The sequence below is a fragment of the Bombina bombina genome, chromosome 2, assembly GCF_027579735.1.
Source record: "Bombina bombina isolate aBomBom1 chromosome 2, aBomBom1.pri, whole genome shotgun sequence".
NCBI classification, from domain to species: Eukaryota; Metazoa; Chordata; class Amphibia; order Anura; family Bombinatoridae; genus Bombina; species Bombina bombina.
In genome coordinates, this window is record NC_069500.1 from 1,004,520,491 (window position 1) to 1,004,544,970 (window position 24,480).

The 24,480-nt window shown below is 36.3% G+C and overlaps 1 protein-coding gene across 1 annotated transcript in view; it reads right to left on the reverse strand.

Moving 5' to 3' along the window:
- Nucleotides 1-24,480, reverse strand: part of CAMK2D (calcium/calmodulin dependent protein kinase II delta) — a 738,893-nt gene that overhangs the window by 324,769 nt on the left and 389,644 nt on the right. The window contains exon 4 of the mRNA XM_053703586.1: nucleotides 23,497-23,551. Coding sequence (XP_053559561.1) covers nucleotides 23,497-23,551 — 55 coding nt within the window. The remainder of the gene's footprint in view (nucleotides 1-23,496; nucleotides 23,552-24,480) is intronic.

The window sequence follows — 24,480 nt, forward strand, 5'->3', positions numbered from 1 at the left end:
ATATCAGCATTCCAAGTTTTAAGCCATAAAGCTCTTCTAGCTAAAATAGCTAGAGACATAAACCTGACATCAACTCTGATAATATCAAAAATGGCATCACAGATAAAATTATTAGCATGCTGAAGAAGAATAATAATATCATGAGAATCACGATGTGTTACTTGTTGCGCTAAAGTTTCCAACCAAAAAGTTGAAGCTGCAGCAACATCAGCCAAAGATATAGCAGGTCTAAGAAGATTACCTGAACACAGATAAGCTTTTCTTAGAAAGGATTCAATTTTCCTATCTAGAGGATCCTTAAACGAAGTACCATCTGACGTAGGAATAGTAGTACGTTTAGCAAGGGTAGAAATAGCCCCATCAACTTTAGGGATCTTGTCCCAAAATTCTAATCTGTCAGACGGCACAGGATATAATTGCTTAAAACGTTTAGAAGGAGTAAATGAATTACCCAAATTATCCCATTCTTTGGAAATTACTGCAGAAATAGCATTAGGAACAGGAAAAACTTCTGGAATAACCACAGGAGCTTTAAATACCTTATCTAAACGTTTAGAATTAGTATCAAGAGGACCAGAATCCTCTATTTCTAAAGCAATTAGTACTTCTTTAAGTAAAGAACGAATAAATTCCATTTTAAATAAATATGAAGATTTATCAGCATCAACCTCTGAGACAGAATCCTCTGAACCAGAGGAATCATCAGAATCAGAATGATGATGTTCATTTAAAAATTCATCTGTAGGGAGAGAAGTTTTAAAAGATTTTTTACGTTTACTAGAAGGAGAAATAACAGACATAGCCTTCTTTATGGATTCAGAAACAAAATCTCTTATATTATCAGGAACATTCCGCACCTTAGATGTTGAAGGAACTGCAACAGGCAATGGTACTTTACTAAAGGAAATATTATCTGCTTTAACAAGTTTGTCATGACAATCAATACAAACAACAGCTGGAGGAATAGCTACCAAAAGTTTACAGCAGATACACTTAGCTTTGGTAGATTCAGCACTTGACAGCGATTTTCCTGTAGTATCTTCTGACTCAGATGCAACGTGAGACATCTTGCAATATGTAAGAGAAAAAACAACATATATATAAAGCAAAATTGATCAAATTCCTTAAATGACAGTTTCAGGAATGGGAAAAAATGCCAAAGAACAAGCTTCTAGCAACCAGAAGCAATAAAAAATGAGACTTAAATAATGTGGAGACAAAAGCGACGCCCATATTTTTTCGCGCCAAATAAGACGCCCACATTATTTGGCGCCTAAATGCTTTTTGGCGCCAAAAATGACGCCACATCCGGAACGCCGACATTTTTGGCGCAAAATAACGTCAAAAAATGCCGCAACTTCCGGCGACACGTATGACGCCAGAAACGGAAATAGAATTTTTGCGCCAAAAAAGTCCGCGCCAAGAATGACGCAATAAAATGAAGCATTTTCAGCCCCCGCGAGCCTAACAGCCCACAGGGAAAAAGTCAAATTTTAAGGTAAGAAAAATGTTAAATTAAAATGCATTATCCCAAATATGAAACTGACTGTCTGAAAATAAGGAAAGTTGAACATTCTGAGTCAAGGCAAATAAATGTTTGAATACATATATTTAGAACTTTATAAACAAAGTGCCCAACCATAGCTTGGAGTGTCACAGAAAATAAGACTTACTTACCCCAGGACACTCATCTACATATAGCAGATAGCCAAACCAGTACTGAAACGAGAATCAGCAGAGGTAATGGTATATATAAGAGTATATCGTCGATCTGAAAAGGTAGGTAAGAGATGAATCTCTACGACCGATAACAGAGAACCTATGAAATAGATCCCGTAGAAGGAGATCACTGCATTCAAATAGGCAATACTCTCCTCACATCCCTCTGACATTCACTGCACGCTGAGAGGAAAACCGGGCTCCAACTTGCTGCGGAGCGCATATCAACGTAGAATCTAGCACAAACTTACTTCACCACCTCCATCGGAGGCAAAGTTTGTAAAACTGAATTGTGGGTGTGGTGAGGGGTGTATTTATAGGCATTTTGAGGTTTGGGAAACTTTGCCCCTCCTGGTAGGAATGTATATCCCATACGTCACTAGCTCATGGACTCTTGCTAATTACATGAAAGAAAGGGTGGGTCTCATGGACTCTTGCTAATATGAAAGAAATGAATTTATCAGGTAAGTTTGTACATAAATTATGTTTTCTTTCATGTAATTAGCAAGAGTCCATGAGCTAGTGACGTATGGGATAATGAATACCCAAGATGTGGATGTTCCACGCAAGAGTCACTAGAGAGGGAGGGATAAAATAAAGACAGCCAATTCCGCTGAAAATAATCCACACCCCAAATAAAGTTTAAATCTTATAATGAAAAAAACTGAAATTGATTTGTGGGTGTGGTGAGGGGTGTATTTATAGGCATTTTGAGGATTGGGAAACTTTGCCCCTCCTGGTAGGAATGTATATCCCATACGTCACTAGCTCATGGACTCTTGCTAATTACATGAAAGAAACGTCAGTACACACCGGCACTGCATAGTATCTATCCAACCTACACAATTTCTCTGGAATTGCAACTGTGTTACAGTCATTCAGAGCATCTAATACCTCCCCAAGCAATACACGGAGGTTCTCAAGCTTAAATTTAAAATTAGAAATCTCTGAATAAGGTTTCCCCAAGTCAGAGATGTCACCCACAGACTGAAGCTCTCCGTCCTCATGTTCTGCATATTGTGACGCAGTATCAGACATGGCTCTAACAGCATTTGCGCGCTCTGTATCTCTCCTAACCCCAGAGCTATCGCGCTTGCCTCTTAATTCAGGCAATCTAGATAATACCTCTGACAGGGTATTATTCATGATTGCAGCCATGTCCTGCAAGGTAATCGCTATGGGCGTCCCTGATGTAATTGGCGCCATATTAGCGCGCGTCCCTTGAGCGGGAGGCGAAGGGTCTGACACGTGGGGAGAGTTAGTCGGCATAACTTCCCCCTCGACAGAACCCTCTGGTGATAATTATTTTATAGATAAAGACTGATCTTTATTGTTTAAGGTGAAATCAATACATTTAGTACACATTCTCCTATGGGGCTCCACCATGGCTTTCAAACATAATGAACAAGTAGGTTCCTCTGTGTCAGACATGTTTAAACAGACTAGCAATGAGACTAGCAAGCTTGGAAAACACTTTAAAACAAGTTTACAAGCAATATAAAAAACGTTACTGCGCCTTTAAGAAACACAAATTTTCCCAAATTTTGAAATAACAGTGAAAAAATGCAGTTACACTAACGAAATTTTTACAGTGTATGTAATAAGTTAGCAGAGCATTGCACCCACTGGCAAATGGATGATTAACCCCTTAATACCAAAAACAGAATAACAAATGCCAAAAACGTTTTTTAAACAGTCACAACAACTGCCACAGCTCTACTGTGGCTTTTTACCTCACTCAATACGACTTTTGAAGCCTTTTGAGCCCTTCAGAGAAGTCCTGGATCATGCAGGAAGAAGCTGGATGTCTGTGTCTGTAATTTCTTCTGTGCAAAAAAAGCCAAAATAGGCCCCTCCCACTCATATTACAACAGTGGGAAGCCTCAGGGAACTGTTTCTAGGCAAAATTCAAGCCAGCCATGTAGAAAAAATTAGGCCCCAATAAGTTTTATCACCAAACATATGTAAAAAACGATGAAACATGCCAGCAAACGTTTTAAAATACACTTTTATAAGAGTACGTATGTCTATTAATAAGCCTGATACCAGTCGCTATCACTGCATTTAAGGCTTTACTTACATTACTTCGGTATCAGCAGCATTTTCTAGCAAATTCCATCCCTAGAAAAATATTTTAACTGCACATACCTTATTACAGGAAAACCTGCACGCTATTCCCCCTCTGAAGTTACCTCACTCCTCAGAATATGTGAGAACAGCAAAGGATCTTAGTTACTTCTGCTAAGATCATAGAAAACGCAGGCAGATTCTTCTTCTAAATACTGCCTGAGATAAACAGTACACTCCGGTACCATTTAAAAATAACAAACTTTTGATTGAAGAAATAAACTATGTATAAAACACCACAGTCCTCTTACGACCTCCATCTTAGTTGAGAGTTGCAAGAGAATGACTGGATATGGCAGTGAGGGGAGGAGCTATATAGCAGCTCTGCTGTGGGTGATCCTCTTGCAACTTCCTGTTGGGAAGGAAAATATCCCACAAGTAATGGATGATCCGTGGACTGGATACACTTAACAAGAGAAATGGAAGACTTTAGTTCTTACAAGTCAGGGAACAGGGAAACCTTTATTGAAATACAACATTTATATTTTAAAAATTAATAAAAATACCAAAATCAGAATGACCAAAATAGAATAAGAACCTAAGGAGACAAACACGGAGGGGGGAGGCCGGGGGGCCTGGGGAGGGGGAACCATCACTGACCCCTATCGGCCTTAGGCTAAGATTATCTATTGTATTTTACTTTCTAATGTTTATATATCAACATGTAACAAAATGGAGAAGCCTAAATGGCAGATATTGACACTTGGGACTTTATTTGAACTGTTGTTATGTAAGGTCAAAAAGAAAATTGTAAAACCAAGAGTTTATTCTTTGAAGACATGCAAGTCATTTGTGTACTGTTATTTCTGATTGTAAATCAAAGATAGAGTCTTAATAAAAAGAATTAAAAAAAAAGTTCATGGTTTTCTGAATTAAATAGGGTGAGATTGTTAAATTTAGATTAAGTAGTTATATATTAGATATTTTCTCATATAATTTCTTATATTGCTTACTTAGTGGCTTTACTGAGTCTGTAGCGTCCTCTGATGAAGTGGGCATAGCAGCTCATAAACGCGTAAGGATCACGTGATCCCTGCAATTGCGTCACTTCCTGTTACCACTTGGAAGCTACAAACATAGTAAAGCTACTAAGTAATCGGCTCGTGGACACACATCTATATATTTTATGATTTTACATCATTTTATTTAGTTTATATAGACTAGTTGACATTAATTCCTGATGGGAGTTTTTTTTATCAGTTATTAAAGATTTTTGTATTTTATCCACAAATAAGAATATTTTGAAATGTCCCCTTTTCCACACACCACTTATCAGTGTGGTGTGTAAAGGCCAGTTTCTACACTCCTTCCAAAAGGACCTCCAGCGGATTGGATACATCATTACCACAGATAGGGACCTCTTTTTGAGTCCCCCAAACAAGCAGATAATATACCTCAAAACTTTGAGGTAATTCCAGGTGAGCAGATTTCTTATTATAATTATCCGTTTTTGTTAGATAATATATATAACAAATGAGGCTATAAAAAAAAAAAAAAAAGACTGTGTTAAATTCATACCTATGAGCTATTAATTACCACCAACATCCTGCTTTATTCATAATAGATTTGTTTGAGGAATAGATTGTCAAAGCTTAATTATAGTAGATGCAAAATGGAAACTAATGAAGCACTTAGCACTGCAGAATATTTATGTAGTGGGGATATGGAATACACAAACCCAATGAGAAAACAAAAAAAAAGCTACAACCCACAAAATGAGCAAACAAACAAAGATTATTATAAGCAAACAAACTACATGAATAATTTTGCTTACAGTTAACTAATACACTGAGATTTCTATAACAATATATTTGCTTATTCCCACGGAGGTGAAAAAATATCCAAGAAAGAAAAAGGAAGTGAAATTATGCCATAAACATATTTGTAAACAAATAATGAATATTTAACAACTGTGAATGTAAATATGAATATCTGACAATTTGATTGTGTTTTAAAATAGCAGTGAACCACCCCTGAATAGGCAGTGGCTATAATAAGAATTTCTAAGTGCCCATTTTGCAAGAAAACAAGTAAGCGGTTTGCTTGTTTTTAACATCATATGTTTTTGTTATGTTTTCTTTGATCTACCATATATATTTTTTTCATAAAGAAGCACTATTTCATATTTCTTTAATAGTGGCTTAAATTTAAGCCAGGTGGTCAGTAAAATTAGCTGGGGGTTTGCCCAGAGTCCTGGGAAGAACACTGTAGCCCTATGAATATTACATTTCTGGAATACTTTGATTTAACAATAAATAAATTATGTGAGTTAAAGGTATGGAAACAAAAACAAACTTCTGCTGAAGACTTTTTTTTCCTTTCAAAACTGAAAGCAATAGAACAGAGAATAATGCAATGATGAAAATGTTACATCTTAAACATGACTGTCCAAATGTATCTAATGTTGAATTTGGGCACATAAACAAGCCAGTTTAGGGCAGAATGCAATTAACACTGACAGTAATTCCACAGCAGTCAGTGGCTTAGTTGTATGTATTCATTCATAATTAAAGGGCCCAGCTTTTGTGTGTAGGATGCTATCTGAAGACACCTCGGTATGACACGGTTAATTCCCTCAGTTGCTAAAAGCAACGATTAAGTCATGAACAGTTGTGTATGGGGGTGGAATGGCAGCATTACTCCCTGTGTCATGCATTATCATTAAAATAAGCACTGCAGGCGGCTTGTTCTCAAGCAATGATTTAATGAGATGAACAATGCTATAAAAAAAGTATTATGGAGGGGCTACTTTCTACTAAATTCCTCCCTTGCATATTATTGCAAAATATTAATACAAACACAAAAACATTACATCAAATTTTACAAACACAAATTACAACAACAAAAAAAAAGTCAGGAGGGAAGTTGCAAATCACTGTGCTTGCTACAGTAACTGATCTATAATAAACATTGAGTTTAATTGGCATAGATGTTTCATAGTGTAATTTTCAGTTCCAATACCATACATTACAGCAGTACTGTTTAAGGCAAAGAAAAAAAAAATGCCAACCGACAAATAGATTAGGCCATCAACTGTGTGGAACAGTTAATTTTAATAACTGTGTTATGCAAATGTACCATCACCCTCAAGTGGAAATATACCTGACTGCAAAGCCCATGCTGTCAGTTTCCAACAGCACAGTCATCTGATTAACACAGATTCACCGGTAATATGGATTTCGATGGGGTGTAGCGCCAAAGATGAGCACCTATAGCTCTGAACAGTAGGCTAACTAGCTAGCTTGGAAAATGTACTAAGAAAATAAATGTGTTCAGAGCGCCTCAAATAGGCTAGGTGCTGTACAATGTTTAGAGTGTGTATTTAGACATATTTTAATTATAAATCTAGTACTTCACACAAGAATAAAACATGCCACAGTGGGTACAGTGGTAATAAATGACCATAAAAACAATAAGATGTGGATCCACTCTTGTACAAATTAAATATTGAAGATATCTATATAAAAACACTGAATATAAAATGATACATAGGCAATAATAATGGTAGCCCCAATAAAAATATGAGAGTTAAAATTCCAAACAATGTCTGAAAGAAATCTATCCAATGTGTTGATTAAAAAAATAAATCAAATGAATGGATTGCCGATATCGACTAGGAGGAGGATACTGTAAGAGATATTATGTACCAGTGTTGGTGGTAATAATGTGTATAAAAAGGGAGTGAAAAATTATCCTTAGTGATTTCAAATATAAAGAAAACAGACAGTGTCAACTTGCTTATTCAAAAGTGAAAAAAATGATGTGAAAAATTTAAAAATTTACAAAGGAAAAAATGAAATAAATGCTGCTCAAAAAATGAAAAAAAAAAAGAACAAAGTCAGTGATAAAAAAAAGGAAAAAAGAGAACAAAGTCAGTGATTGTAATCCAAGAAACAAAATCCTAAAAAAGGCTGAATGTGAAGATCCAAATAAAAGTCAAAAGTTAATAATGTGTAGAAAAGGAAACCTTATTTTCCTAGTGGTGAGAGTCCGTCTGAGGTTCCTGATGGTGAGAATAAAGTCAACGGTCTTTTAGGTCAAACCCAATTAATGGTCAGAGCCTTTGGAGGTTGGGAGAAACTCCAATCCAAAAAAAATATTTTTTTCCTTTAAAATCATAAATTAAATCTAAAAGCAAATAAAAACAACAATAGTGTAGATGGTACTAAAAACTTATATAAAATCAGAATAGTGCTTACCAGCTGTGGTCAAAATGCTTCGGCCTCCTCTAGGCCTTTCTCAAGACTCAAAGAAAGGCCTAGAGGAGGCCGAAAAGCGTTGACCACAGCTGGTAAGCCCTATTCTGATTTTATATAAGTTTTTAGTACCATCTACACTATTGTTGTTTTTATTTGCTTTTAGGTTTAATTTATGATTTTAAAAGAAAAAAATATTTTTTTTGGATTGGAGTTTCTCCCAAGGATAATTTTTCACTCCCTTTTTATACACATTATTACCACCAACACTGGTACATAATATCTCTTACAGTATCCTCCTCCTAGTCGATATCGGCAATCCATTCATTTGATTTATTTTTTTAATCAACACATTTGGATTGGATTGGAGTTTCTCCCAACCACCAAAGGCTCTCACCATCAGGAACAGGAACACTAGCCCATTAATTGGGTTTGACCTAAAAGACCGTTGACTTTATTCTCACCATCAGGAACCTCAGACGGACTCTCACCACTAGGAAAATAAGGTTTCCTTTTCTACACATTATTAACTTTTGACTTTTATTTGGATCTTCACATTTAGCCTTTTTTAGGATTTTGTTTCTTGGATTACAATCACTGACTTTGTTCTCTTTTTTTCCTTTTTTTTATCACTGACTTTGTTCTTTTTTTTTTTCATTTTTGAGCAGCATTTTTTCATTTTTTCCTTTGTAATTTTCTAAATTTTTCACATCATTTTTTTCACTTTTGAATAAGCAAGTTGACACTGTCTGTTTTCTTTATATTTGCAATCACTAAGGATAATTTTTCACTCCCTTTTTATACACATTATTACCACAAACACTGGTACATAATATCTCTTACAGTATCCTCCTCCTAGTCGATATCAGCAATCCATTCATTTGATTTACTGCATTTTATTAATCCACAAATTGGATAGATTTCTTTCAGACATTGTTTGGAATTTTAACTTTCTCATATTTTTATTGGGGCTACCATTATTATTGCCTCTGTATCATTTTATATTCATTGTTTTTATGTAGATATATTCAATATTTAATTTGTACAAGAGTGGATCCACATCTTATTGTTTTTATTGTCATTTATTACCAATGTACCCACTGTGGCATGTTTTATTCTTGTGTAAAGTACTAGATTTACAATTAAAATATGTCTAAATACACACTCTACACATTGTACAACACCTAGCCCATTTGAGGCACTCTGAACACATTTATTTTCTTAACACAGATTCACCACCAACTTCACATAGAACGCTCACTACTGCAAAGCCCAGGATGTTTCACAGTTTTAAGTTAAAGGGATTTGAAACCCAAAATTTTTATTTCATGATTCGGAGAGAACATGCAATTTAAAACAACTTTCTAATTTACTTCTGTTATCGATTTTACTTTGTTCTCTTGATATCTTTTGTTAAAAACTAGGGATGTAAGCTTAGGAGCCGGCTCATTTTTGGAGCACTATATGGAAGTAGTTTTGCAAGAATTGTATCCATTACCAAGGGCACCAGATGGTAGAACTATTTCCTGCCATGCAGTGTTCCAGAAACCTACCAAGGTATTATTCAACACAGAAAACCATGGGAACTAAGCACATTTGAAAACAGTAATACATTGGAAACTTTTTTTAAATTGTGTGTTCCGTCTGAACAACACAAGAAAAATGTTGGGTTTAATATTACTTTAAAGACATAACTACAGATGCAGGGAACTGGGGAAATTTATCTATGATACTATATCTGTATTTATTGTTATCCTCTTTAAATACTTTCATCATTCTCCACACCCTATATATGCCCCTTCCATCTTGTTAAAAAGGTAGATAAAACCACTCCTACTCCTGCCTTACTGCCTCTGCTCCTTATTCCAAAACTTTTATTCCATCCTAGTCCATCCCACATCTGCAATTCTCCCTCCTGCAAAGATCAGACTGTCAGAAAACAGACCTGTGCATTCAGCCAGGGCCGGCCCTAGCAATTGCGGAGCCCAAGGCAGGGTGACAAAGCGGGGCCCCCTTTTACCCGCCCAATCTCTGCCCATTCCCCGCCCCAAACCCCACCCAATCTCCGCCCCACAGCTTTTAAAATGGAAAAAAAAACATTTAAGGTAATGCACAACATTTTATATATATATAAAAAAAACACCCCATAAATCCACTAATGTGGATCACTATAACATTGTATATATTGCAATATACCATTTGTATATTGGAATAACTGTTTATGTATATAATGAAGAATTATGCTGACAATTAGGAACAGTTGAGTTAAACCATATTTTTATGTGTTTTTCATATGATAACAAGAACATTACAGAGACGCCAGGGCCTGCCCTAGCAAGTGCAGGTCCCTAGGCAGATTGACAGCCCAGGGCCTCTACCCAGAGCAAAAAATACTTAAAAGAAATGGGGCAATGCACTGTACCACACAAACAAACAGATATAATACACAGATACTTATATACACCTAAATCCACACACTGTGTATCAGAAACATACACACACACACACACACACACCACAGCCCACACACACACACACACACACACACACACCACAGCCCACACACACACACACACACACACACCACACACACACACACCACAGCCCACACACACACACCACAGCCCACACACACACACCACAGCCCACACACACACACCACAGCCCACACACACACACCACAGCCCACACACACACACCACAGCCCACACACACACACCACAGCCCACACACACACCACAGCCCACAGACCACAGCCCCCACACACACACACCACAGCCCACACACACACACCACAGCCCACACACACACACCACAGCCCACACACACACACACCACAGCCCACACACACACACCACAGCCCACACACACACACCACAGCCCACACACACACACCACAGCCCACAGACCACAGCCCCCACACACACACATCACAGCCCACACACACACACACACACACCACAGCCAGGGCCGCCATCAGGGGGTGACAGGGGTGACTCCTGTCATGGGCCCAATGGGCTAGGGGGGCCCCATGAGGCAAGAACTAAAAAAAAAAAAAAAAATTTTTTTTTTTAAATTCTGGCAGCCACCAGTGGGTACTACAGCAGATTGCTAATTGAGCATGGGAAATGTTATTACAAGGAGTAAAGTATTAGCATTTGAGATGATTTCTGAGTGTGCACTAAACCACTATGCACAGTGTGAGACAGACTTGGCACTTTGTAGAGTGTGTGCCTGAGTCAGGCGGCTGATCACTTTCATTTGCAGAGGAGGTAGGAATTACTTAGCAAATGTTTTTTTATTTTTTTTGTGCAATTTAAGATTGTAACTTCAGTTTGGTAGTAGTTGTATGGTGGGGCCAGGGGTCCATAAAACACATTTTTTTAGCAGCAGTGTATTTATGATTATTTGACAATGCTATAGGAATTCTATATTTAAAACCATGCAGAAATGTTTCCTCCTCAATAAACAAATGATATATATATATATATTACATTCCAGTTTACTGCCCCTTTATGCAAGGACTTTCCAGATACAAGGAGGCATTTTATCTAAGATTTTTACATCTGCATAACATTTTATACTCTCAGACTAAGATTGCTCAGTGTTGGAAATGAGACAGGTTAACTTAAAACTGTTCAGTTTACTCTACAGCTGACTTAATTTTGAAATGCATACCAGCAAGCTTAAATCCTGCATTTAACCAGATCTAATGGTATGAGTACCACAGCTTATGGTTCCACCAAGACCATATAGAGTACAGCATTTTCAAAATCCACAAGTACCGCTGACAGATGGGAACATTTGTACACTATATTTGAAGTGGTGCTCTTGGTTAGGGAAAATGGGGAAAATATCAAACAAACATATGTCAACCTTTTAAAAGTACTTTTCTTCATCTAGCCATCTACCCAGATCATTAATGTACAATTTTGAATTCACAGAATTATTTTTGTTTGCATATTTACAAATATGATTCTTTAAAAAGTGATCTCTGAATTTCTGCATTTTTTTTATCATGCATGTCACACACTGTTGATTTAGGGGATGCAAGGTGCATAAATGTTTCCTCCTGTGAGTGTTTCTGTGGGTGTCTGTGTTTATTTCTTTGTGCTTTGGTTTGTGTCTCTATGAGTGTGTATGTATTTTGTTTCTGTTGGTATCTCTGTGAGGATGGGTGTGTATGTTTTTGTGCATTTTCTGTGGATGTCTGTGAGGGTGTGTGCATATGTCTTTGAGCTTTTGCTATGGGTGTCTCTGTGAGGGTGGGCGTGTGTTTGTCTTTGTGTATTTTCTCTGGATGCCTCTGTGAGGGTGGGTGTGTATGTCTGTGTTTTCTGTGGATGTCTCTGAGGGTGTGTGTGTATGTATGGATGTCTGTTTTCTGTGGATGTTTCTGAGAGGGTGTGTATTTTCTGTGGGTGTCTCTGTGAGGGTGCGTGTGTGTATGTCTTTGTGTGTTTTCTGTGGATGACTCAGTGAGGGTGTGTATGTATGTCTTTCTGTGTTTTCTGTGGGTGTCTCTGTGTGTGTGTGTGTATGTCTTTGTGTGTTTTCTGAGGCTGTCTCTGTTGGTGTTTCCTTTGGTGTATGTGCAAGTTTGAGTTTGTGTGTGTGTGTCCATTGTCTGTTCCTTTTTAGGATATTTTGACCTTACTACTGATTATTCACATCTTTCTACAGACTTTGAGACTAATGAGACCTTTCCGGAAGTCACCAATCTACCATTTAACCTTTAAATTATTGTTTAGGCAGTTCAGGGCCCTTCCTTTCAGCCACGGCATGCTGTTATCATCATTTAGTTGGCATCTTCCTTTACAAAAAGATCATCAGAACTCCATATTTTGTTTTCTAAATCTCCTTTTTTTACAAAACTGTAGTTTACCTCATTACTTGTCAGGTCAATGTAAACAAGTGCTAAGTGTCTGTTTGGGTGTCTGTGTCTGAGTTTCTTTGCTTGTTTGCTTGAGTGTCTATATGTGAATCCTTATGTGTGAGTGTGTGTGTGTGTTTCAGTGTATGTTACTACCTTTACAACATTTCCAAGTTTAAATAGACACTTAAGAATAAAGTGCATATACATTTTAGTCACTTGGTCAAAAATTGCACATGTCAAAGCGGGGGGGGGGGGGGGGGCCTGATCAATGGTTAAGTCAGGGGCCCCAAAATTTCTAGTGGCAGCCCTGACCACAGCCCACACACACACCACAGCCCACACACACACACACCACAGCCCACACACACACACCACAGCCCACACACACACACCACAGCCCACACACACACACCACAGCCCACACACACACACACACCACAGCAAAAAAAATTGGGTTCAGTGTCCCTTTAAAGCAATATATGGTTTATTGTAAACACATTCACATTTAATAAAAGTATTCATAATGCTACAAAATGCAAAAAAAAAACATGCTTAAAATAAAGAAGCAAAGCACTATGTATGAAAACTGTTTTGAAAGACTATTTTGTCTATAAAAAAACCCATTGCACAATGATAACTGATCTGTTTTAGCTCTGGTAAAGCAAATTGATGTAACATTTAGTATATGTCAATATTCTTATAAAAGGGACATTAAATATCTCAAGATATTAATATAAATTGTTTAATTACATGTAGCAAAACAACTTTGCAAAATACTTTCATTATTTATTTTGATATCCTTTCCTGTAATTTAATACTGAATATTGTGTGCTTTCCAATTCATGTTAAATATAGAAGTGCAGACACAGCTATATTGTATTAGGAATGTCTATCTTTAAAGGGACACTGTACCCAAAATTTTTCTTTTGTAATTCAGAAATAGCATGCAATATTAAGCAACTTTCTAATTTACTCCTATTATCATTTTTTCTTCGTTCTCTTGCTATCTTTATTTGAAAAAGGCATCTAAGCTTGTTTTGGGTTCAGTACTCTGGACAGCAATTTTTTATTGGTGAATTAATTTATCCACCAATCAGCAAGGACAACCCAGGTTGTTCACCAAAAATAGGCCGACATCTAAACTTACATTCTTGCATTTCAAATAAAGATACCAAGAGAATGAAGAAAATTTGATAAAAGGAGTAAATTAGAAAGATGCTTAAAATGTCATGCTCAATCTGAATCACGCAAGAAAAAATTTGGGTACAGTGTCCCTTTAAGTACATAAAATGCACCCAGGTAGCGTCTAAATAGACTGAATAAATAGTTATAGGCTGACAGATGACAATATATTATTCAAAGCAATTACTTGCTAAAAAGAGGATAAAACGGCAGTATCAGATAAATATGAAGCTGTATTATTTACATATAATATGCAGGGCAAATTTATAAAAATTCACATTTAATCTCATAAAATAAAAAATAAAAGCATATAAACAATACAAAAATTATTATATCATTGGTGATCACAATGTAACAAACAGTTCATAAAAACATTTAAAATTCTAAAAAGTCCTTAGATTCTTGTGAGGTCCAAATGTTTCCTGCAGTGAAAAAAGAGCGACAAGGGGATCTTGTCAAAAGTATGCCAAAGTTTTATACTTTAAGGTGCTCACTTTTACTTACACCATAAAGTTGTGATAGTTGGTTCAGAGCTGTTCCCAGTTGCGTGTGGGGTCCGGTCTTTAGCCAGATCTCTGTCTGCTTTTCTTTCCAAATGTTGTTTGGAAGTGTGAACAAATAACAGATAGTCTCAGTGGAGACAAATAGCGGTAAAGTGCTTCTTTTTCCTTTACCTGTGAAGCAGAGCTACGGAACTCGCTCAGGGTCAAATGCAGAACTAATAGAGTGTTTCAAGTTTCAATAGTTCCCTGTGAGGGCTCATCCCTCTCCAATTTCTTTTTAATTTAGCTAATCCTGTATAAGTTAGATGTTTCATGTCAGCTCCGTTACATATTTTAAAATCTTTAGGTATTGGTAGTATCTTGTTTCTGTCGGTGTCACAATTTTCTATAGACTAGAGTTGCTCCCTTATCCTGTCTCGTAGGGGTCTTGAGGACTCTCCTACATACTGTATTCCACACTTGCATTCGAGAAGATACACTATAGTTATATGTCTGTGCATCTAATGGTGTCATTTATTTATACTTTTTGTGTGGAAAAAAAGGAATGTACTTCTTTTCTCTTTCTTTCATGCAATTGGCAAGAGTCCATGAGCTAGTGATGTATGGGATATACAATCCTACCAGGAGGGGCAAAGTTTTTCAAACCTCAAAATGCCTATAAATACACCCCCTCACCACACCCACAATTCAGTTTTACAAACTTTGCCTCCTATGGAGGTGGTGAAGTTTGTGCTAAGATTTCTACGTTGATATGCGCTTATCAGCATTTTGAAGCCTGATTCCTCTCAGAGTACAGTGAATGTCAGAGGGATGTGAAGGGAGTATCACCTACTGAATGCAATGGTTTTCCTCATGGTAGATCTATTTCATAGGTTCTCTGTTAATGGTCGTAGAGATTCATCTCCTAACTCCCTTTTCAGATCGACGATGTACTCTCATATTCCATTACCTCTACTGATAACCGTTTCAGTACTGGTTTGGCTATCTGCTATATGTGGATGGGTGTCTTTTGGTAAATATGTTGTCATTACTTAAGACACTCTCAGCTATGGTTTTGGCACTTTATGTATTTCTATAAAGTTCTAAATATATGTATTGTACTTATATTTGACGAGTCAAGTTAAAGTTTGATGACGCGAGTGTGTCATTTCCGGATGTTGCTAACGCCAAAAAAATTTCTGTTTGTTTGTGCGTCATACTTGGCGCCAAATATTTTCATTATTTAAAACCCCATTCCTATATGCTTCTTGCCTTTTTTCTCTATTAGAGGGCTATGCTGTTTGCATTTTTTCCTATTCCTGAAACAAAGCTAAGTGCATTTGTTGTAAACTTGTGGAGATTATTTCTCCAGCTGTGGTTTGTAATAGTTGTCATGATAAGCTTTTATATGCAGAGAATCTATCCATCAGTAATAGTGCATTGCCTGTTGTTGTTCCTTCAACATCTAATGTACAAGATATACCTCTGAATTTAAAAGATTTTATTAATGATTCTATTCAGAAGGCTTTGTCTGCCATCCCGCCTTCTAAAAAAACGTAAAAGGTCTTTTAAAATTTCTCATAAATGTGATGAAAATATTTCAAATGACCAACAGCATACTGAATTATCCTCCTCTGATGAGGATCTATCTGTTTCAGAAGATCCTTCCTCAGACATTGACACTGACAAATCTACTTATTTATTTAAAATGGAGTACATTTGTTCTTTGTTAAAAGAAGTGTTAATATCAAGAGGACTAGTTTCCTCAATATCCAATGTAATCAAAACTAGTAAACGTTTAAATTCTGTTTATAAACCTCCTGTGGTTACTCCAGAGGTTTTTCCAGTTCCTGATGCTATTTCTGATATGATTTCTAAGGAATGGAATAGGCCTGGTACTTATATATTCCTTCTTCAAGGTTTAAAAAATTGTATCCTTTGCCAGCAGTTACAATGGAGTTTTGGGAAAAGATCCCCAAAGTTGATGGGGCTATCTCTACTCTTGCTAAACATACTACTATTCCTATGGAAGATAGTACTTCTTTTAAAGATCCTTTAGATACGAAACTTGAATCTTATCTAAGGAAAGTCTATTAATGATCTGGTAATCTTCTCAGGCCTGCAATTTCTTTGGCTGATGTTGCAGCTGCAACAACTTTTTTGTTGGAAAATTTAGCACAACATGAAATGGATTCTGATTTGTCTAGCATTCTTTGCTTGCTTCAACATGCTAATCATTTTATTTGTGATGACATTTTTGATATCATCAAAATTAATGTTAAATCTATGTCTTTAGCTATTTTAGCTAGAAGAGCTTTTTGGCTTAAATCTTGGAATGCTGACATGACTTCTAAGTCTAGATTGCTATCTCTTTCTTTCCAAGGTAATAAGTTATTTGGTTCTCAGTTGGATTTGATTGTTTCAACTATAAGGACAGCATACTGAATTATCCTCCTCTGATGAGGATCTATCTGTTTCAGAAGACCCTTCCTCAGACATTGACACTGACAAATCTACTTATTTATTTAAAATGGAGTATATTTGTTCTTTGTTTAAAGAAGTGTTGATTACATTGGATATTGAGAAAACTAGTCCACTTGATATTAAAACTAGTATTTTATTTGTGATGCCATTTTTGATATCATCAAAATTAATGTTAAATCTATGTCTTTAGCTATTTTAGCTAGAAGAGCTTTGTGGCTTAAATCTTGGAATGCTGACATGACTTTTAAGTCTAGATTGCTATCTCTTTCTTTCCAAGGTAATAAGTTATTTGGTTCTCAGTTGGATTCGATTATTTCACTGGGGGGATGGAATTTTTTTTGCCTCAGGATAAAAGACCTAAGGGTAAATCTAAAGCTTCTAACCGTTTTTGTTCCTTTCAATAAATTAAGGAACAGAAACCTAATCCTTCCCCCAAGGAATCTGTTTCCAATTGGAAACCTTCTTCAAATTGGAATAAATCCAAGCCGTTTAAGAAACCAAAGCCAGAACCCAAGTCCGCATGAAGGTGCGGCCCTCATTCCAGCTCAGCTGGTAGGGGGCCGATTAAGATTTTTCAAGGATATTTGGATGAATTCTGTTCAAAATCAATGGATTCTGAGTATTGTCTCTCAGGGGTATCGAATAGGATTCAGAGTAAGACCTCCTGTGAGAAGATATTTTCTCACATGCATTCCAGCAAATCCTGTAAAGTCTCAGGCTTTCCTGAAGTGTGTTTCAGACCTGGAGCTTTCAGGGGTAATCATGCCAGTTCCGTTTCAGGAACAGGGTCTGGGGTTTTATTCAAATTCATTCATTGTCCCAAAGAAAGAAAATTAATTCAGACCAGTTCTGGATCTGAAAATTTTGAATCGTTATGTAAGAGTACGAACTTTCAAAATGGTGACTATAAGGACTATTCTGCCTTTTGTTCAGCAAGGGCATTATATGTCCCCAATAGACTTACAGGTTGCATATCTTCATATTCTGATTCATCCAGATTATTATCACTTACTGAGATTCTCTTTTCTAGACAAGCATTACCAATTTGTCGCTCTTCCTTTTGGCCTAGCGACAGCTCCAAAAATCTTTTCAAAGGTTCTCGTGCCCTACTCTCTGTAATCAGAGAACGGGGTATTGCGGTGTTTCCTTATTTGGACGATATCTTGGTACTAGCTCAGTTTTTACATTCTGCAGAATCTCACATGAATAAACTAGTGTTATTTCTTCAAAGACATGGTTGGAGGATCAATTTACCAAAATGTTCCTTGATTCCTCAGACAAGGGTCCCCTTTTTAGGTTTCCAGATAGAGACAGAGTCATGGACACTGAATCTAACAGACAAGAGACAATTAAAATTGATTTCAGCTTGTCGGAACCTTCAGTCTCAATCATACCGTTCAGTAGCTATGTGCATGGAAGTTTTAGGTCTCATGACTGCAGCATTGGACGCGATCCCCTTTGCTCATTTTCATATGAGACCTCTCCAGCTTTGTATGCTGAATCAATGGTGCAGGGATTATACAAGGATATCACAATTAATATCCTTAAATCCCAATGTTCGACTATCTCTTACTTGGTGGTTAGATCACCATCGTATAGTTCTAGGGGCCTCTTTGGTTCGTCCAACCTGGACTGTGATCACAACAGATGCGAGTCTTTCAGGTTGGGGAGCTGTTGAGGATCTCTGACAGCACAAGGGGTTTGGAAATCTCAAGAGGCGAGATTACCAATCAATATTTTGGAACTCCGTGCAATTTTCAGGGCTCTTCAGATTTAGCCTCTGCTGAAGAGAGAACAGTTCATTTGCTTTCAGACAGACAATATCACAGCTGTGGCATATGTCAATCATCACGGTGGGACTCACAGTCCCCTAGCTATGAATGAAGTATCTCAAACACTTTCTTGGGCGGAATCCAGCTCTTGTCTAATTTCTGCGGTACATATCCCAGGTGTAGACAATTGGGAAGCGGATTATCTCAGCCATCAAACTTTACTTCCGGGGGAGTGGTCCCTCCATCCAGCTGTGTTTTATCACATTGTTCAGATGTGGGGTCTTCCAGAAATAGATCTGATGGCTTCCAATCTAAACAAGAAACTTCCCAGGTACCTGTCCAGGTCCATGGATCTTCAGGCGGAAGCTGTGGATGCGTTGACACTTCCTTGGTGTTACCAACCTGCTTATATTTTCCCACCTCTAGTTCTTCTTCCAAATGTGATATCCAAAATCATTATGGAACAATCGTTTGTGTTGCTGGTAGCTCCAGCATGGCCTCACAGGTTTTGGTATGCGGATCTTGTTCGGATGGCCAGTTGCCTTGGCCTCTTCCATTAAGGCCGGACCTTCTGTCTCAAGGTCCGTTTTTCCATCAGGATCTCAAATCATTAAATTTCAAGGTATGGAAATTGAACGCCTAGTGTTTAGTCATAGAGGTTTCTCTGACTCAGTGATTAATACTATGTTACAGGTTCGTAGAAAGATTTATTATTGATTTTGGAAGACTTATATTTCATGGTGTTCTTCTCATAAATTCACTTGGCATTTTTTCAGAATTCCTAGAATTTTACAGTTTCTTCAGGATGGTTTGGATAAGGGTTTGTCTGCAAGTTCCTTGAAGGGACAAATCTCTGCTCTTTCTGTTTTATTTCACAGAAAGATTACTAAGCTTCCAAATATTCACTGTTTTGTACAGGCTTTGGTTCGTATCAAGTCGGTCATTAAATCAATCTCTCCACCTTGGAGTCTTAATTTGGTTTTGAAGGCTTTAAAGGCTCCTCCATTTAAGCCTATGCATTCTTTGGACATTAAACTACTTTCTTGGAAAGTGTTGCTCCTTTTGGCCATCTATTCTGCTAGAAGAGTTTCTGAATTATCTGCTCTTTCTTGTGAATCTCCTTTTCTGATTTTTCATCAGGATAAGGCGGTTTTGCAGACTTCATTTAAATTCTTACCTAAGGTTGTGAATTCTAACAACATTAATAGAGAAATTGTTGTCCCTTATTTGTGTCCTAATCCAAAGAATCCTTTGGGGAAATCCTTACATTCTTTGGATGTGGTAAGAGCTTTGAAATATTATGTTGAAGCTACTAAAGATTTCAGGAAGACTTCTAGTCTATTTGTTATCTTTTCTGGTTCTAGGAAAGGTCAGAAGGCTTCTGCCATTTTCTTGGCATCGTGGTTAAAGCTTTTGATTCATCAACCTTATATGGAGTCAGGTCAGGCCCCAACCTCAGAGAATTTCAGCTCATTCTACTAGATCAGTCTCCACTTTGTGGGCTTTAAAGAATGAAGCTTCAGTTGATCAGATTTGCAAAGCAGCAACTTGGTCTTCTTTGCATACATTTACTAAATTCTACCGTTTTGATGTATTCGCGTCTTTGGAAGCAGTTTTTGGTAGAAAAGTTCTTTAGGCAGCGGTTTCAGTTTGATTCTTCTGTTTATGTTTTAAGTTTTTTCTTTTCATTTCATGAGAATAAACTTATATTTTGGGTTGTGGATTAATTTTATCAGCAAAAAATGGCTGTTTTTATTTGTATCCCTCCCTCTCTAGTGACTCTTGTGTGGAGTTCCACATCTTGGGTATTGCTATCCCAAACGTCACTAGCTCATGGACTCTTGCCAATTACATGAAAGAAATCAATTTAGGTAAGAACTTACCTGATAAATTCATTTATTTCATATTGGCAAGAGACCATGAGGCCCACCCTTTTTTTATGGTGGTTATGGTTTTTTGTATAAAGCACAATTATTTCCAAATTCCTTTGTTGATGCTTTTTACTCCTTTCTTTATCACCCCACTACTTGGCTATTCATTAAACTGAATTGTGGGTGTGGTGAGGGGTGTATTTATAGGCATTTTAAGGTTTGGGAAACTTTGCCCCTCCTGGTAGGATTGTATATCCCATACGTCACTAGCTCACGGATTCTTGCCAATATGAAAGAAATTAATTTATTAGGTAAGTTCTTACATAAATTATGTTTTTTTTTTTTTTTGCATGTTGACATGCTTTAAAGGTTAGACACGGAAAGAAACCCTCTAGTTTCCTTCAACATAAATACCTATTCATCATCAGTTTCTTCCTTATTTCTGTCGGTACCAGTACTGTTTTTAAGTTTTTTGCTTTTTTGTAGACTATATTTGGATATTTTGGTAGTAAATTACCTATTTTGTCATCAATTTTCAGTATTGGCCAGTGTTTTCTTATAATTTTTTCTAATTTTCCATTATTTTCATGGTAGTTAGTCACATAGGGTACAAACATATTCTCACTTTATTGATCTTTTATTTTAATCTCTTTTCTAGGATTTAACAAATTATCCCTATCCATATTCTTAACGATATGGATGGTTTCTTCTATTCCTCCTCTCTCGTATCCTCTCTCAATGAATTTCTGTTTTAGTATTTCAATGTGTTTCAAATTATCTCCATTATTACAGTTCTTTCTAATCCTCATTATCTGGCTTTTGGGTATATTTTTTTCCATTTATAGTAGTGACAACTTTTTTGATGTATATAATTATTTGCATCTCTAAGTTTAAAGTAAGTTTTTGTATTCAATTTTCCATCTCTTAAAAATATCCATAAGTCCAAAAGAATTATCTTTTCTCTACTAGTTTCACTTGTAAATTTGATGTTTTTATTATTGGTATTCATAGCCCTCAGAAATGTTTGGAAATCCTCTCCAGTTCCATTCCACACTATTATAACATCATAGTTTCTTTCCATGTCTAACATGTAAAGCATGTCAACATGCAAAAAAGAGAAAAGAAGTACAATAATTTATTTCACACAAAAATTATAAAATAAAAGACATCATTAGATGCACAGACATATAACTATAGTGTATCTTCTCGAATGCAAGTGTGGAATACAGTATGTAGGAGAGTCCTCAAGACCCCTATGAGACAGGATAAGGGAGCAACTCTGGTCTATAGAAAATTGTGACACCGACAGAAACAAGATACTACCAATACCTAAGCATTTTAAAATATGTAACGGAGCTGACATGAAACATCTAACTTATACAGGATTAGCTAAATTAAAAAGAAATTGGAGAGGGATGGACCCTAACAGGGAACTATTGAAACTTGAAACACTCTTAGTTCTGCATTTGACCCTGAGTGAGTTCCGTAGCTCTGCTTCACAGGGAAAGGAAAAAGAAGCATTTTACCGCTATTTGTCTCCACTGAGACTATCTGTTATTTGTTCACACTTCCAAACAACATTTGGAAAGAAAAGCAGACAGAGATCTGGCTAAAGACCGGACCCCACACGCAACTGGGAACAGCTCTGAACCAACTATCACAACTTTATGGTGTAAGTAAAAGTGAGCACCTTAAAGTATAAAACTTTGGAATACTTTTGACAAGATCCCCTTGTCGCTCTTTTTTCACTGCAGGAAATATTTGGACCTCACAAGAATCTAAGGACTTTTTAGAATTTTAAATGTTTTTATGAACTGTTTGTTACATTGTGATCACCAATGATATAATCATTTTTGTATTGTTTATATGCTTTTATTTTTTATTTTATGAGATTAAATGTGAATTTTTATAAATTTGCCCTGCACATTATATGTAAATAATACAGCTTCTGATACTGCCGTTTTATCCTCTGTTTAGCTAGTAATTACTTTGAATAATATTTGGTCATCTGTCAGCCTATAACTATTTATTCAGTCTATTTAGACGGTCTATTCGGTCTACCTGGGTGCATTTTATGTACTTAAAGATAGACATTCCTAATACAGTTTGTGTTTTCTTTTTGGGAGTCCCTTGAGGAGAACTCCCCTTTATTGTGGTATTGTATAGTTTTAAACCTAGCGCCTTGCTCATTCTTACCCTTGCAGACACAGCTATATTGCACACATTTATTGGTTGTACACTCTAGTAAGTCATTTATAAACATTCCTAATTGGCCTCAGTGTAATCTAAGTTATAATATGGCGGCACCCACTGCTTTATGAACATTAACTTTACCCTTATTGTTTTCAATATTCAAACAACTACTATAATTTTTAAAAATACATGTACAAAGTATTCTCAGGCTAATATTTGCTCTGAATACGTCATTCAAACAATGATTTATTTAGTGTTTAATGTCCATTTAAAGCTGTCAATAGAGTTCAGCATTCCTGAGCTTGACTTTAGCTAACAAAAAAACCTTATTTCTCAGGTACGGAGATAATATTTACCTAGTCATGGCTTAGCTGTACATAGTATTACAGTGTTTGTTTCCAGTATTTCTGCTGTGTTAAGAAAGATTACAAAAATACAAAAGCACAAACCAATATTATTGCAAGGTTTGCTATTATTGCCTTTCCTGCTGGTTCCTGGTACATGAAGATAGATAATTTGCTTAGGCTCTTTGTTTAGTAATAAAAGTCATTTACAAACAACTAACATAGAATGAAACTGTAGATTTCTACTTACAAGTCAAAGACTAAGTAATGAAATCCTTCCTCTGATATGCTATCATGAAGCCGAACTATCAAAGAGAAAAAAAAAAAAAAACAGGTCAATAATATCAATCTTCATATTTCCAAGTTTATTCTAGTACTATAAGTACAGTAATACCTTTTCACAAAAGTACAAATGAGTGAATTAACATATTGTAATTTAAATTCATTTATATATTTTCCATTTCTCCAGTAGCTTATGGGGACATGAAAGTAAATTGACTAGAAGATCTCTTGCAATATACAGTCTTTTCCAAAGATATACCTGAGAAATGTTATCACATTCTAGAACTTCTCATTCATGAGGCTAGCCTGGTATATGCAGGTACACCAGGTGCACACTTATCTGAAACAGGCTTTGTTTTCCAAGTACAGGTGGTGACGTGGTAACAGCAAGAAGTGTGCTTGAGAACAAATAGAAATAATTCAATTTATGCCAAAAAGAATAGAGACATAATAAAAGATCCCATGTTAAAAAATAGCTATACAAACATCACAAAAGTAAAAAAAGTATTGAAATGTAATATATTATCATACAAGTTGTTTGACATTTTTAAAGTAATCTGTCTTGTTTAAGCTTACTTTTTTCACTAAATGAGCACTGTTTCATGTCCCTTTCAGTTATAAGTAATAAGTAGATTGACAATACTACAAACCACAAGGTAATAGAATAACTTGCAACGCACACACTGCTATGTAGATGCTATAAAAAGGAAACATTGCATCTATAATATAGTTTGATGTCCTATTTATGGTTGTAAGGGAGCTTAAAGGGACAGTCAAGTTCAAAATAAACTTTTATGATTCAGATAGGGCATGTAATTTTAAACAACCTTAAAGGGATATGAAACCCACATTTTTTCTTTCATGGTTTAGAAAGAGAATGCAATTTTAAACATCTTTCTAATTTACTTCTATAATCTAATTTGTTTTGTTCTCTTGACAGTCTTTGCTGAAA